Consider the following 16,850-nt stretch of genomic DNA (forward strand, 5'->3'; position numbering starts at 1 on the left):
TTGCATGAGACCGGAAACAGTCTTGTTGGGTTCTGGCTGGGAATATGCAAATTGCATACTTGTTGTCACGTGACCCCCGGCCCTGACACCAGAGAATCCTCACTGCGTACAGTGCACACGAAGTGAGAATTCACAAGTCTGCAGTCACATACAATGACATTTAGAGCGACTGCAGTCTTGTCATTTTAGACCAGACAACCCCTTTAATATAAGAATAATTTAAAATAACTACACATTTTTCTTTACAGGTCTCTTACTTTCCTTGCAGCATTTTATTCACAAGAATCATCTGTAAATTTGAAAAGCCTCCCACCCATCCAAAGTAGTATTTAGCCTCTCTATGGACTGAGCCTATGAGCCTAATGCTCTTGAACAAACCTTACTTTCCAATCTAACGCAACTCTCTTAAGGCTCATCCTAAGAAAAAGTAGTAAAATATTGGACTTCAGGGAAATGTGATTAGTATGAGCCAGTTTTTTTTTTTCGTTTGAATCTGTTCATTTAGCTTTACAGTAAATGTCAAATCCATAACTCTGAATCTGTAAATTATATTTTAATTCTCAGTTCAGGAATATTTTACAAATTCTTGGAACGTATTGCACAATGAATGCTGATCAGTTTAACATAACGTCTTGGATATTGTTTTGCCTTGCTTGATTTAATTAAAATATCTGTAGCCTTGTGAATGTGCCCAATGAACAGTTAGTAATATACATTGTCTAGCTTCTTAGCTAAAATTTAATTTCTTGGCATTCTATAAGTTACGAGATGTGGTCGTGACTAATGGTTTAGTCTTGCATGTGTGATACATGGAAACATTTTGTTTGGTTCATAAGTGCTTTATAAAGGATTCTTGTGTTGCTTTAAACTTATCTCCTGTTTATAGGCTAGGGGATATCGTCCTGATCACAGGGGTTCCTACCGCTGAAAAGCCCTGTTTGATTGGGATAATGGTAAATCATGCACACCTCCACTTTATTCATTCTCAAGCACAATGTTCTCAAGATCCTACTACTGTGACCCCCTGTGGTCAGAAAGTTATCACCTATCTTGCTCCAAACCCTTTAAGTCATGAAAAGATGTGACTGATGCTATGACCTGACTAAAGGCCACTTCACACATAACGAGATCGCTAACAACATCGTTGCTACGTCACAATTTCTGTGACGAAACAACGACTTCACCAGCGATCTCGTTATGTTTGACACGTACCAACGATCCGCCCCTGATGTGAGATCGTTAGTCGTTGCTGAATGTTCTGGGCCATTTTTGGCTCGTTGAAGTCCTGCTGGGCATGATGGATCTGTATGTTTGACACCTACCAACGATCTCGTTAACGACCTAGATGAGAACTTAAAGTGTGACACGTAGGCGTGTAGTTGCGTCACCTTTTCCGCGCCTCCTCTGCACCGATTGGTTGGCGCTGAGAACGGTACTGCATTCTGATTGGGTATCGCTTTATGCTTTGTTCCTTTTTGAGCCTTGCTGTGAGGATAGAACAAAGGAGGGATGAATCTGGGTGCAGATGCAGCTTCAATCCGAAAAGCAAGCAAGCAACCGGGAACAAAGTACGAATGAATCCAGGTGGAGTCACAGGTTCTATCCTCAAAGCAAGGCTCAAAAAGGGACAAAGGATGAAGCGATACAAATTTGCCTTCTAGGCCGGCCGCCTAATCAGAACGCAGTATTGGCCACCAATTGGAGCAAAGGAGTGTGGAAAAGGCGACGCATATGCACGCCTACGTGGCTTACAGCGTCGTTACATATCTGCTGTGTGACAGGGTCCCAACAACCAACGAGATCGTTATACAGGTCGCTGCATCGTTACTAAAGTCGTTGGGAAAATGACTGTGTGACATCTCACTGACGATCTCACCAACGACTTAACAATGATACGGAAACTGTGACGTAGTAATGATCTCGTTAACGATCTCGTTATGTGTGACTGGACCTTTATCCTTGACTTGTCCTTCTGATAAAAACTTAATCTAGATTTTTTTGTAAGGTCTTTGTCCTCAAGTCTGCTGACATTGGCTTCCATCATGGTGGTTGATATTCCTGGATTTCACAACCCACGTCATCAGAAAAAGGAGAGGGCTGCCACATTTGAGGAATTGTGCAATAATTATATACAAGAACGCTTACAGTGTTTATCCTATAAGAGAACCTTTAGCACTCCGCTGGATAGGTTCATTGCGGTAAGACTAACTTTGTACTTTAATATTACAGTGCGTGGATATACTGCATGTTTCTATATAAAATGTACTGATAACATTTATATATTCTCACTCTAACAGGAAGGAAAGGGTTAAATCTACCCTGTCAATGGAGGATATCAGGATGGATAAATAGAGTAGTTTATTAAGTCTACGCGTTTCAAAGCATGAGTGAGGGCTCTTCTTCAGGACATAAAACTAGTTGTGTATTTTTATGTCCTGAAGAAGAAGATTTACGTTTTGCAACTCGTAGATAAATTACATTATTTATCCGTCATGATTTCCCACATTAGTAGCGTGGATTTAACCATTTCTTTCCTGTTAGACTGATCTCTACACTATGGGCCCGCAGCAGCCAATTAATTAATTGTTCCGTGGTTTTGGATATACAACCCCCATACGGGTGAGCATACTAATATATTGTACTCTGTTACCACCCTGGTAAGACCCTATTGCATTTGTCCAGTCATATTCTCATATTTACATATTCTGACAGTCTACCACTCATGTGGAGCACAAACCTACAGAATATTCTGTGTTAATTTCAGGAATCCTCTGAGATATGTCATAATTTACTGATTAGTGTGGGTCCGACTAACTGAAGGAGTATCACTAGTTAAGGAGCTGCTTCATTTACCTGTTGTGTAAGGAACTATAGAATATTCTCATTGAATAGAGTTGTGTTCAATTAATAGTAGAACTGAAAGAAGATGATTTTCTGTAAAGTGATCAGCAGTGGTCGCAGGGGTCAGACCCTCATCAATCAGGAAGTGAAATATTCTAGAGTTATGCCACCCAACAGTTTTCGATAAGGAATTATAAGAATACCCTTTTTTTGTGAATAATGCATTAAATTGCGGTACTCTTCTTGAGTTTATCGGAAATTTCACATTTCTAGCTTTAAGAGAAATATTATATTTTATGTTACTGTTTATCTTGGGTTATCATTCAATTAATCAAAATATTTTTTAACCTATCAAGCTACAGGGAAATTTAACTCCTTGACAACCTATAACGTACATTTTTGTCATAGGTGACTAAGGAATTTATGAAGCTGACTCAGGAGATAAGCCTTGTTGAGCTTCATTTGTTCAAATTCTGGCTACATTACATAGCCGACATTTACCTGAACTGCAGTGAATACAGCTTGCTCTAATGGCATCATTTAATGACACCATTGTTAGTGCATGCATGTATGAGCTCCTACTGGTCTGCTGAAATGCAATCATGTGGACCTAGTAAGCTACCGTGTCAGCAGGTGATCTGTTATGGTATTTTGGCATATATTATAAATGATAATGAGTGAGCACTACCATGCTTGGGTGCTTGATACTCGAAATAAGCAGTTGGATGCTTGGAAGGGTATGACTTGAGTACCCAAGTATAATGGAAGTCAATGGGGATCTCGAGCATTTTCGGGATGATTTCCCAAAAAAATGTTCAAGTTCCCCATTGACGTTCATTATACTTGGGTACTCGACTTGTGCCCATTTGAGCATCCAATTGCTCGTTATGAGTACCAAGCACCTGAGCATGGTAGTGCTCACTCATTACTAATTTTTAAGAGATAATTAAATTTCAGGCTCAAGTCTGTTATCGCAGTGTTCCTTGACGTCAGTCCCTCAGGTCCACCAACAGATCATTTTTAAGATTTTCTTTAGTATTGCACAAGTCATGAAATTACCACCTGTGCAATATTAAAGATATCCTGAAAACATGATCTGTTGGAAGGCCTTGATGACTGGAGTTGAGATAAACAGCCTTAGTAGGACGAAAATACTGTGAAAAAAATGTTTTAAGAGACAATAAAAAAAATTCTAAAAGTTGAAATCACAGCACTGCTTCCTCTTCTAAAATAATAATTATTAAATACTAAAAAAATATATATAATTGGTATCATATATTATATTGTATATTGTATCATCATGACTGAAAGTGACAGATTTGTCAACATAATTGTTATAATTGTCAACATCCCCCAAAGAATATTATAAAAACCCAGCAAAATGTTATATATAGCAAAAAATAGTACCAATAAAAACATAAGCACAGCACGCAAAAAAAAGCACTCACGCCATAGGTCTTAGAAAATGGTGACAAAAACATTTTTTTTTTACTTTTCCACATTTTTTAGCCCCTTTATACATACTCATTAAAAGGTTGTTACTTTAGCCATACTGACTTTGAGAATCATGTTGTCTGATCACTTATTCTGTAGAATAAACATAACCCCTCCCCCCCAAAAATGGCAAACATTTTTTAACAATTACAGAAACAACATCATAAAAACATTTGATCGTAATGACATTTTTGAAGGTTCTGATCTTATTTAGTTGCTATACATTAATTTAGGTACCTAGTGTATATAATTTACTGTATATTCCTGTGTGTTTAGCCAACTTATATTGAATTTTAAGGCATTTTGTAAAAAACAGAATTTTACTAAAGTATCCAAAATATACTAAGGTGACTTTATACCTAATGGACAGAAGCTGGAAATAACACAGCTTTAATTTTATTTTTAGTATAGTTATGCTTTAGGTATATAATGAATCGTTGAATGTGTTGGCATTTCTTCGCAGGAAAAGATTGAAGTTCCTTTTGAAATGCCTTTGGAATCCCCATTCAACACTGTATCAGTCATAGACCAGACATCTTCACAGGCAAGAAACGCTTTAATAACTTTATTAATATTATTTGTAAAATGACTTTCAGAATTAAGTTGGAATCATGACATGAGTCACACACAAAATACAAAGTAGGCTTGTTTAGGAATATTTCCAAGAGACAAGAAGAAAGCTGAGGGTAAAAATAACAATGTCTAATACATTTTACATTTGATATTTTCTTTGCCAGCATGAAATGCAAATAGGGAACATAAGGATGTATTTTCCTTCATACAATATAGGAAAAGTATTTCTTGCTTCAAGATTTCTTTAGTGTTTCTCTTTTCATTGACTCTTCTGTATACATTCTTGTTAGTTTATCCATTAATATACTTTTATTAGGCCAAAGACATGAGTATACTTTCAACATTTCAACAATGGTCAACCTGATTGTCTCATGATATCTTCTGCTGAGAAGGCAGTGGTTATGCAGGATGTGTCACATCCAAGTCTGAACATGCTCCTACTATTTCTGCCTTTGACACTAGGTGGCGTCATTCTAATACTGTGGATGCCGCTAGGTGACGACAGCATGGTTTCAGTTAAAACACCACTCCAGCATTTTGTTTCCTTCAACATTGGAATGGTGTTTTAAATCTAATTCCCTGCCTCCTGTTATATATTCACCTTCTGGTGGCTTCACCATTTACTAACACCGCTCTGATCCCGCAGCACCATATTGTGGCAGTAACTTTTGACTGAAGTTATATCACAAGCTCTCAAAGCATTTCTATAAGGCTGGAGTCACACTTGCTAGGGACTCATGTGTAATACAAGTGAGTCTCGCATCGCATCACCCGACACGGCCTGCTGCTCTCAGGACAGGAGCGTCTCAGCTGCATAGAAATACATGCAGCCGACCTGCTCCTGTCAGGAGAGTGTGGGCCAAGCAGGGGGATGTGATACATGACTTGCGCATATTACACGTGAGTCACTTGCAACCTAAGAGCCAGAAGAGTTGCAATGAAAAAATGCTGGAGTGGTGCTTTAAACTTGAGAATAGTGAGGACTTGTTCTATCTTCTCCAGTCCTGGTGCTTTGCTGCACAGAGCTAGTTTTCAGATATCGTTAGCTTGCTGCTATGAACCATGGGTGAGGCTATTCCCAATCTAAGCCCATAGCAGTCTATGTGTAGCTGCCGGTTATAAGTTAGACTTATCCTGGTTTATACTCTAGTTGTTAGTTTGCTCCGTTTCAGCCTTTTTAATTCCTACTGCTGATCTCAACATTCTTTTAACCACATCGAGATGCAGAACGCCAGGGAGTTCAAAACCTATTGAGGTTTATTCACCTAGTGTTACAGCAATGTTTCAGTCATTCATGCAGTCATTATAATAAGTTATAAGCAATTACCGTATTTTTCGCTTTATAAGACGCACTTTTGTTCCCCCAAATTTTGGGGGAAAGTAGGGGGTGCGTCTTATAAACCGAATATACGGGGGGGTGTACAGATATATATATATATATACTGCAGTTTCCGCTCTGGAGCGGTGCTGGGGCAAGTGACAGCTGCGAGCGGCAGCGTTAGATCTCCTGCTCCCGCTCATATAATATGCACAGCCGCTGTCCAGCAGCGTGGTGCTGAAATTGCATGACGCTGAGGGGCTGGGGCAGCGGGGCATATTATATCTGCCTGTGCCCTCCTTTGATCGCACATGATCCCCCCTGTGTTAGATATGGCCCCCGTGCTGCTGCCCATAGTAAAATAAAAAAAGCTTTACTCACCTCCAGCACTGATCTTCGGTCTCCTGCTGCTGCTGTCTGAAAAGGCAGCAGAGATGATATCACTCTGCCGTGCCGATCACATGACCGGCAGCAAGAACCAGGAAGTAAGAAAACCGGAGCTCAACTGCGAGGTGGAAGACACGGAGGGACAGCGCTGAGAAGGTAAGGAAAGAGTGTTTTATTTTATTATGGGCAGCAGCATGGGGGGCATATCTAACACAGGGGAGATGTGCCATCTATAGTGGTCATGGGCAGCACACATGGGGGCCATATCTAACACAGGGGAGATGTGCCATCTATAGTGGCCATGGGCAGCAGCATGGGGGGCATATCTAACACAGGGGAAATGTGCCATCTATAGTGGCCATGGTCAGCACACATGGTGGGCATATCTAACACAGGGGAGATGTACCATCTATAGTGGCCATGGGCAGCACACATGGGGGCCATATCTAACACAGGGGAGATGTGCCATCTATAGTGGCCATGGGCAGCACACATGGGGGCCATATCTAACACAGGGGAGATGTGCCATCTATAGTGGCCATGGGCAGCACACATGGGGGCCATATCTAACACAGGGGAGGTGTGCCATCTATAGTGGCCATGGGCAGCACACATGGGGGCCATATCTAACAGGGGAGGTGTGCCATCTATAGGGGCCATGGGCAGCACACATGGGGGCCATATCAAACACAGGGGAGGTGTGCCATCTATAGGGGCCATGGGCAGCACAGGGGGACGTGTCCCAGCACAAGGGGGCTATATTCAATATAAGGGGGCCATATCCAGATTAAGGGGGGCTAATTTTAGGATGGGGGGCTATGAGGGACATATACCCTATATGATTTGTTAGACGGACACTGGCATTATAAGATGGACCCCATTTAACATTAAAAAAAAAAATTCTCTTTTCCTTCACCAAATTTGGGGGTGCATCTTATAATCAGGTGTGTCTTATAAAGTGAAAAATACGGTAATTGTCCACTCATTATTTGTCACCAGTGGAGTTTGCAATTTAGCCAATTATTTAGACAGTAGTAGTCATAGATGTTTCTTAGCCATCTTATAAGTTTGTTTTTAGAGTATTGAAGATTGGGAGAGCATACAAATACTATCCAGATGCTAACAAGCGTTGATGAAAATCTGTTATCCCAGTTTTATAAAATCGTACATGTTTATTTTAGACATCTAACATGAAACTCTAAATTATTTTCTCTGTATGCCAGAACCTGCTGTCATGTGAATGTAGGTTTAGCTGATTGATTGTGCAAGAGACTATCAACTGCTACCAAGCTTTTGACTTTTGAGTCTAGTTAGGTTTAATGGTTACATGTGTAATTCAGTTTGCACTATTCTGTTCTACAACTCCAATTCCAAAAAAGTTGTGATTCTGTTTAAAAAATAAAGAAAAAGAAAGAATATAATGATTTGGAAATCTCTTACAGTCATATTTTATTTGCAACAACATAAAACACCCTTCAGAACATGAAACACATTTTTCTATTTCATTTGAAAAACATTAAGTCATTTATAAATTGATGAAAGCAACATGTCTCAAAAAAGTTGTGACAGTGCCTGGTCTACCATTTTGTGGCATCACCTCTTTTTTTTTAATTTTTATAATAGACTGTAAACATCTGGGAAGTGAGGAAACCAATTGCTGGAGTTTTGGGAAAGAGATGTTGTCCCACTCTAGTCTGATGTAGGATTCTAGCTGCTTAACAATACTGGGTCTTCTTTCCAGATATCTAGTTTCATAATGGACCAAATGTTTTCTATTGGTGAAAGTTCTGGACAGCAGGTGACCAGTCCATCACTCAAACTCTTCTTCTGCAAAGCCATGCTGTTGTGATGCATGCAGTATGTGGTTGAGCATTGGCTTGCTGGAATATGTAAGGCCTTTCCCAAAATAGACATTGTCTGGATAGGAGCATATATTGCTCTAAACTTCTATATAATCCTCAACATTGATAATACCTTCAAAGTGTGTGTTAGCCGTAGGTACTAATGCAACTCCCTACCATCAGAGATGCTGGGTTTTGGACTGTGCTTTGGATAGTTGCTCTCCTCCTATGTGCGCTGCATCCATGGTTTACTTAAAGAATTTCAAATTTTGATTTATCTGACCTCAAAACAGTTTTCCAATTTTCAATTTAAAATTAGCTTTGGCCAACGGAAGATGGCACCTTTTCTGGATTGTGTTAATATATAGATTCCTCTTTGCATGCTAAAGCTTTAACTTGACTTTGTTGATTCTATAGTGAACTGTGTACAATGATTTCTGGATGTATTCTTGAGCCTCCACAAGGATTTGCATGACTGAATCATGACTGTTTTTAATACAGTGCACATAAATTAAGAGCATCCAATATTGACCATCAACCTGTTCTCTTGGATTTGTCCAGAATCTCTAAATCGTTGATGAAATTATTAACTATAAATGGTGAGACAGTCAATAGTCTTAGCAATTTTATATCGAGGGATATTTTCCAGAATTGTTTCCATAAATTTTAGTTACAGTTGTTCACATATTGGTGAAGCTCTGACCATCTTTTTCTGAGAGACTCTGCCTCTCTAATGTGCTCTTTTTACACACAGTTATGTGACATAGTTGAAAATTAACTCTACAGCTGTTTTTTTTTTTTATTAGTAACGCTTACTTTTACAGCCTTTTCTTAATTGTGTGTCAACCTTCTTGAGATGTGTTGCTGCCATCAGTTTCTACATTATATAATTTTTTCAAATGAAATGAAAAAATGTCTAACTTTTACCTTCTGATATGTGTTCTATGTTCTGTTGGAAACAAAATATGGCTATAATAGATTTTCATATCATCGTATTGTTACTTTCTCTACATTTTAAACAGTATCCCAACTTTGTTTCATTTGCAGTTCTAACTTAGAGTTAAAAGAAAAGTTGCATGTGGAAAAGACTATTGACACTGACATTTAATAGTATGTACTGAAGGGGGGTGCTTTTTTTTCTCATGCAGTTACCTAATTTTTTTCCAATAACCAAATTCAAGTCAGGCCACCTATATATGTGTATAGAAAGAGATCTGTCAGCCTTGCTGGAGGAAGCCATTGGGGGGACTTTCTCATTGATTTATCATTTCAGTCACTGTTTTCCATGGCATCGGTTTAAAGAACAGATGAAGCAAAGCCTAACTTGACAAATAGTGCACAATCTTGATAACTTGTCACAGAAGGTTGTCTTAGGAATAGACACACGGCGAGAAAAATGGTGCCAATGGAGTGCGATAAAAAAAATCGCATTCCACTCGGACCAATATTAGCCTGTGTGTCAGCACCCATGAGCGATTATTTTCTCAGCCCTAATCGGACCGAGAAAACAATCGCAGGATGCTGTGATTGTAATGCGATCATTGTTTCTCTCGCACCCATTCAAGTCAATGGGGCGACAGAATAATCGCACTGCACTCGTGGTTCCAAGGTGTACCGTGAGTGAATGGCGAGAAGGGCAATAGCCGGCTATGGAGGAGAGAGGGAGATAAATCCCTCCCTCCCCTCCTCCTTGTCGGCCCGCCCCTCCGCAGCACTGGCCCGCCCCTCCTCAGTGCCAGCCCATCCCCCACAGCTGAGGTCTGCTCAAACAAACGGACCTCAGTCGCAGGGACACTCGCATGACACTCTGTTCTGCTGTACTGCCAGCGTGAGCCGAGTGTCATGCGAGGGGATCACAGTAATCCCCGTGTGGCTCCAACCTTATTGAGAGTCTTAAGATAAGTTAATATTTCCCAAACCAATGACCAGTGTCAACTTTGGTGTCATATTCTACTTTTTTTTTTTTTTTTTACTAATGATACATCCTAGTGCTGTGTTATTTGTGTTATGGTAAAACTTGTTATATCTGTATTTAAGTATTTATTCGGTGAAGCATGAAACATAGGTATTCGTAATAAAGGAGTCTGCCCCTGATTCATGCTGCCTATGGTTTGAGCAGCATGAATCACATGACCAGTTCCTTAAATGATTAATATAAACATTTTTATAGGTTTAGCGTTCCTTTAAGAATTCAATTAAAAGAAAAGACAGGAGACATAACGTACAGTATATTTCCTTATCAAACACAGCACAGAAATATTCTGGCTTCCTCTTTGGCCTCTATTATTACCACGTTTGTACAGTTTATGGATTAGAAATCCACTTTGACTATTAATTAACCTGGCTGGCAATTTGAGATGCATGATATAAAGTAAAAATAAAATCAATAGGATTTAACGTCTTATTACAGAGTAATGTGTATAATGTCCGAGAAGCTCAATCTTCAGAGTGATGATCTGTTTACTTTATGTATCTGTGTTGATGGAAAAGAAAAGGATATATATATGCTTCTTAATCTACTGGCCAATACTGGGAAGCAGATCATCAGCAAAAAAATACAAAACAAATAATCAAAAAGAGTAATGAATTTTATAAAGACCACAGAAAAAAATCCCCTAAAACAGTACTTTATTTTTATTAATTAAAACAGTATACCTTAGAACTAGAGATGAGTCACCCCCCCTAGTGTTCGAGTTCGGTTCGGTAAACAGCGGGTGTATTCGGCGAACGTTCGACGAACACCATCGAACTCCATTGAAAACAATGGCAGGCAAACACAAACAAATACAAACATATAGAAAACACCTTCTAAGGTGTCCAAAAGGTGACAAACAACTCACAAGACACCACAAACACATGGGGAAAGGACAAGTACATATACTCATGCTAAAACAAAAGAGCTGGACGAGGAAAAGGAGGAGGAGACACAGATATAGGCATGTCATGCCCTTCTAAAATCATCTAAAACACAGCAAGTGAACTCCAACCAGAGTCTCCATTTTTTCCAAAAATTGGGCCACAGACACCACTTAAGTGGCATCAATTGTCCCCCAGTTGCAAACTTGACATGTTGATTTGCATGAAGCACAATCAAAATCCATAAGTCTTTACTCTCCCCAGGATGACACAGGGGTATAAAAGTCCTTGCGGATCCATGACTTGTTCATCTTGATGAACGTTAGTCTGTCCACATTGTCACTGGACAGATTCGTGCGCTTATCTGTCAGCACACACCCAGCAGCACTGAAGACACGTTCCGAGAGAACGCTGGTTGCGAGACACGACAAAATCTCCAAGGCATAAGTGGCGAGCTTAGGCCATTTTTCCAGATTGGAAGCCCAAAATGAGCAAGGCTTCAGTTGCAGAGTCATGGCTTCGATATTCACTTGGAGATTCTCCTGTATCATCCTCTCCAGGCGTTGACTATGTGCCAGAATTCTTGTGTCTTTTGTCCTTGCAAAGGATGGTCTAAAATATTCATGAAACGATTCCATAAAATTGCTGTTTCCACCAGATACAGTGTTGCTGGTACGGTTTGAGTGATGATGACTCGACAGTCCCATGGTTGGCAAGTTAGAACTGTGAAATTCACTCTGTACACTACTGGTGTTTAGTGAAAAAGCCGAGCTAAGATTGCTTAACAGCTTCTGCTGAAACTCCTGCATACGTGCGTCCCTTTCTATGGCAGGAATTATTTCGCCAAATTTTGACTTGAACCGAGGATCTAAGAGTGTGGCAACCCAGTAGTCAGCATTACTTCTAATTCTGACAATCCGAGGGTCATGTTGTAGGTAGTGCAGCAAGAAGGCGCTCATGTGTGCTGCACATCCAGGAGGACCAAGTCCTTGCTGTGTGGGTGGCAGCGAGGTGAGAATCATGCTTCCTTCCTCTGGCATCTCCCCCAACCTCGAACAACGGAAATATGATCAAGGTCTCCCTCATCTGCTGAGTCTTCCATGCCCATCGCCAGTTCGTCCTCCATTTCTTCCTGGGCTCCGGCACCTTTCTCAACAGTTTGGCTGCTACCATGCACCCTTGTTAATCCCTCTCCCCCACCGTCCCATGCCTGCCACCTTGGTGATGCTGAACGTCTGGACCTTGTAGATCTTGTTATCCTTTCCGCATATGACTCCTCCTGTACTTCCTCTCCTTCCTCTTGTCCCACCACTTGACTACGAATACTGTTTAGAGTGTGCTCCAGCATGTAAATGACTGGAATTGTCATGCTGATAATGGCATTGTCAGCATTAAACATCTTCGTCGCCATGTCGAAACTGTGCAGAAGGGTGCATAGGTCCTTGATCTGAGACCACACCAGCAGCGGGATCTGCCCCACCTCTGGATCTCGTTGGCCCAGGCTATACGTCATAACGTATTGCACCAGGGCTCGGCGGTGCTTCCACAGTCGCTGCAACATGTGGAGAGTCGAATTCCAGCGTGTCGGCACATCGCATTTCAGGCGGCGAACTGGCAGGCCAAGAGACTTTGGGAGCGATGCAAGTCGTTCAGCTGCGGCGTGTGAACGGCGGAAGTGAGCACATAGTGACCGTGCCCTGTGCAGAAGCCCATCTAGGCCGGGATAGTGGGTTAAAAATTTCTGGACAACAAGGTTCAAAACGTGAGCCATACAAGGCACGTATGTCACCTTGCCCCGGCAAAGGGCCGCACCCAGCTTTGCAGCATTGTCGCACACGGCCTTCTCTGGCTGCAGGTTGAGTGGAGACAACCATTGCTTGAACTCAGTCTCCAGAGCTGACCACAACTGGGCAGCTGTGTGACTCACATTTCCAAGATTATATTATATTTCAACGTAAAGACCGCCTGATGCCATTGAGCTCTGCTGCCAGCATAGTAAGGAGGTGGGCGGGATTCCTTGTGCGCAGCTACAGCATGGGTGGCCTGACGAGACAGGCTTTGGGCGGAAGTGGAGGACCCAGACAAGGTGGAAGAGGCAGAAGCAGTTGAGGAACTTCTACATACAGAGGATTGACGCACAAGTCGTGGGGACGGCAAGACTTGTACAGCAGACCCTTCTCCATTTCTCACCATAGTTACCCAGTGCCCAGTCAGCGACATGTAACGCCCCTGTCCATGCTTACTGGTCCAAGTATCTGTGGTGAAATGCACTCTGACACACACAGAGTTTCTCAAGGAAGCGGTGATGTTGTGTGCGACATGCTGGTGTAGCGCAGGCACACCTTTCTTGGAGAAGTAGTGGCAACTGGGCATCTGGTACTGGGGCACTGCGACGGACATAAGGTCTCGAAAATCCTCTGTGTCCACCAGGTGGAAAGGCAGCATTTCTGTAGCCAACAGCTTGCACATGGTGAAAGTCAACCTCTTTGCTTTCTCATGGCTAGGATGAAATGGTCTTTTACTTGTCCACATCTGAGGAACCGATGTCTGGCTGCTGTGCTGAGACGGCATTGAGTAGGGTGTTCCTGGAAAACTGCTGGTCTGTAAGGAAAGTGCAGGCGGAGACATAATGTTGCCTTCATCCAAAGGGGGTGATCTCGATGTCTGAGAGAGCTCAAAACCAGCAGCTCTTTCCACTTCCAAAACAACTGACAACCTGCCAATCACACTGCCTGCTGCGAATAAAGAGGTGGAAGGTCTGCGTCGAAAAGCATGTGTGACTGCTGTCCCCACAGTCATAGAGGATGAAGAGCACGCGGATGCACTTGAAGGGGCCGCATTGTAGCACAGTGAGCTTCCCACTGTGACTTATGCTTCATATCCATGTGACAGTTCATGGACGAAGTAGTCAAACTAGTGAGGTTTTGGCCTTTACTCAGAGATTGGCAACATATCTTACAGATGATATGAGTTGCGGCAAGAGAAGCTGTGGAGAAATAAGGCGCAAAATAGGGTCTTACCCGGTATGACACACAGGGGGTGAATGTAGGCTAGAACACTCACCTGGTAGGGTTGTGCAAGTCACAACCCCTATGTAGGCATGTAGTAAACGTGGAAGGCAGCGGCCCCACAGCGTTGAGGTAATTGAAGAGGAAGAGGAAAAAGCAGGTTAAATGCCGCGCCAAACCACAGGAGTCCAGATGTTATTAGTAAATCCCTTTTTCTTTATTTTCACAGGTCTACGCGTTTCGAGGACATGTCCGTCCTCATCCTCAGGACAATGTACAGAGAAAAACTATTAGTTTCGAGGACGGACATGTCCTCGAAATGCGTAGACCTGTGAAAATAAAGAAAAAGGGATTTACTAATAACATCTGGACTCCTGTGGTTTGGTGCGGCATTTAACCTGCTTTTTCCTCTACCTCTTCAGATGACATGAGTTGGGAGATCCTTTGCGATGTCAAAAAAGGACCAGGCTAGGCAAGGCTTAGAGCCCATGCGACCTGCAGAGCCACCCCGACTTGTGCTCAGAGGCCGAGTTGTGTCTGAGGATGCAGTTGTTGACGTGCTTCCAGTACTCTGTCTGTGTCCAGGAAGGCGCAAGCTAACCTCGTCGTCAGTCGCATCCTCCTCCACCGCCTCTGCTGACCTCATTGAATGCCTTACTGTGAGTTAACAGTAACTGAGATCTCCAACCTCATCATCACCCTGTGTGTTTGCACTTCCCTCATCCTCAGAGCCAACCTCTTCCTGCCCTGACCGAATAGTTAAGTTGTCATTCCAATCAGGTATCTAAGTCTCATCATCATCAGCATGTTCCTCATTGTCTCCACCAAGAGGTGTTACAGTTTTGGAATGAGGGTCTACATTATGCTCAGAACCTTCTTCATCTGGGCCTGAATCTGAGTCCCAAAGCTTCTGGCCATCACTGCAGATCATTTCCTTGTGTGGACTCACTGTAGCTTTGGAGCAGACCTCTGATTCCCAGGCTATAGTGTGACTGAACAGCTCTGCAGACTCAACCATCTCTGTTACCCCATACTCTGCAGGGCGGGTGGAGACTTGAGAGCTGGTAGAAAGCAAGTGCGATTGGTGTGACAACTCAGAGGACTGGAGTCTTTTGGATGTTGAAGTTGAGGTGGAGGAGAGGCCACTTGATGGAGCACTTGAGATCCATTCAAGCATCTGCTGTTTTTGTGCATCATCTACCTTTGGTAGAAATGATCGTTTCCGTAACAAAGGGATCATATTAGATTGTCCACGGAAAGTAGTAGACATCTTACTTTTGCTGGAAGATGGCTTTTCTTCAGCAGATGTTACTGTTGCTTTACCACCTACCTCACGAACACAAACTTTTTTTCCCTTTCCAACATGCCTGTTCCCCTTTCCACCAGCATCTGTCCTTTTGCCACTCATTTTGTTTGTGAAAAAATTGGACACTGTTTGTTGCACTTAAAATTGTGTAGCAAAAATGGAGAGGTGGTGTGGAATGCAGAGGTGGTCTAGCTTTCTTGTCAGCAGAGGAAACCTCACTGACTATCCCAAACAATGAAACTATACCCCAAGGAACTGCCTGCACTTTTTGCACTTAAAATTGCATAGCAAAAATGGAGAGGTGGTGAGGAATGCAGAGGTGGTATAGCTTTCTTGTCAGCAGAGGAACCCTCACTGACTATCCCAGACAATGAAATTATGCCCCAAGGAACTGCCTGAGCTGATTTAGACAGACACTGTGATAGATCCTTGCACAGTGCTGGCACAGACCTGCCTAGCAAAAATGGCTATGAACTGCTCTAATGTAGCCCTGAAAAGGGCTGAAATTACAAGTAGTCCCTAATCTTTAAACCGATGTGTAGATTGCACTGTATAAGTCTATAGCGCACACAGCAGCAGCGGGAGCGGTGACTTCACACACCCACAGCAGAGAGATAATGGCAGCAATGGGGAAAATGGCCGGGTCTTATGTCTTATAGGGCAAGGACATGTGAAATGCACAGCCAATGACACATGCCCTTGCTTGTTTGGCAAAAATCCACTTTGCTGTGTGTGTGTTTATGATTGGCTGACAGTCTGGCCCGCCCCACTGTACGCGCGGTTAGGAAAAAAAATGGCGATCAACCATTCTCAGCAGCACTGATCTAAACCCCGCCCCCCCGTACACTATACTCTTACTTTTGATGATATCATTAGTAACATTGACTGACAGTATTATAGTGAAAAGCCAGCTAGTAACTAGCTACGCTTTTGGTGATCAAACTGTTATCGAACGGTAACTGGAACGGTCGAACATGAAGCAAATCGTTCGATTTCGTCAAAAGACTCGAACACCGCCCAAAACCACTCGAATTTGAAATTGGCGAACGTTTCGATTCGAACATCACTCATCTTTACTTAGAACCATCAATATAATTCTATCAGACCGTAGTCAAGTGAAGGGGGTGAGGTGCAAGACGTAAGATAGGGTACAATAAAGTGGTAAAAGGGGTGAAAGTGTTCACCGATACTTACAAAGATTATCTTAGTAATCAGGGGCACTATGT

The 16,850-nt window shown here is 42.2% G+C and overlaps 1 protein-coding gene across 1 annotated transcript in view; it reads left to right on the forward strand.

The window, feature by feature from the left end:
• The window catches only part of MYO18B (myosin XVIIIB), a 1,019,172-nt gene that overhangs the window by 406,510 nt on the left and 595,812 nt on the right, over positions 1-16,850 (forward strand). The window contains exons 16-17 of the mRNA XM_075320057.1: positions 2,006-2,198; positions 4,799-4,879. Of these exons, the coding sequence (XP_075176172.1) occupies positions 2,006-2,198; positions 4,799-4,879 (274 nt within the window). The remainder of the gene's footprint in view (positions 1-2,005; positions 2,199-4,798; positions 4,880-16,850) is intronic.

The sequence above is a fragment of the Anomaloglossus baeobatrachus genome, chromosome 1 (genome assembly GCF_048569485.1).
Source record: "Anomaloglossus baeobatrachus isolate aAnoBae1 chromosome 1, aAnoBae1.hap1, whole genome shotgun sequence".
NCBI classification, from domain to species: domain Eukaryota; kingdom Metazoa; phylum Chordata; class Amphibia; order Anura; family Aromobatidae; genus Anomaloglossus; species Anomaloglossus baeobatrachus.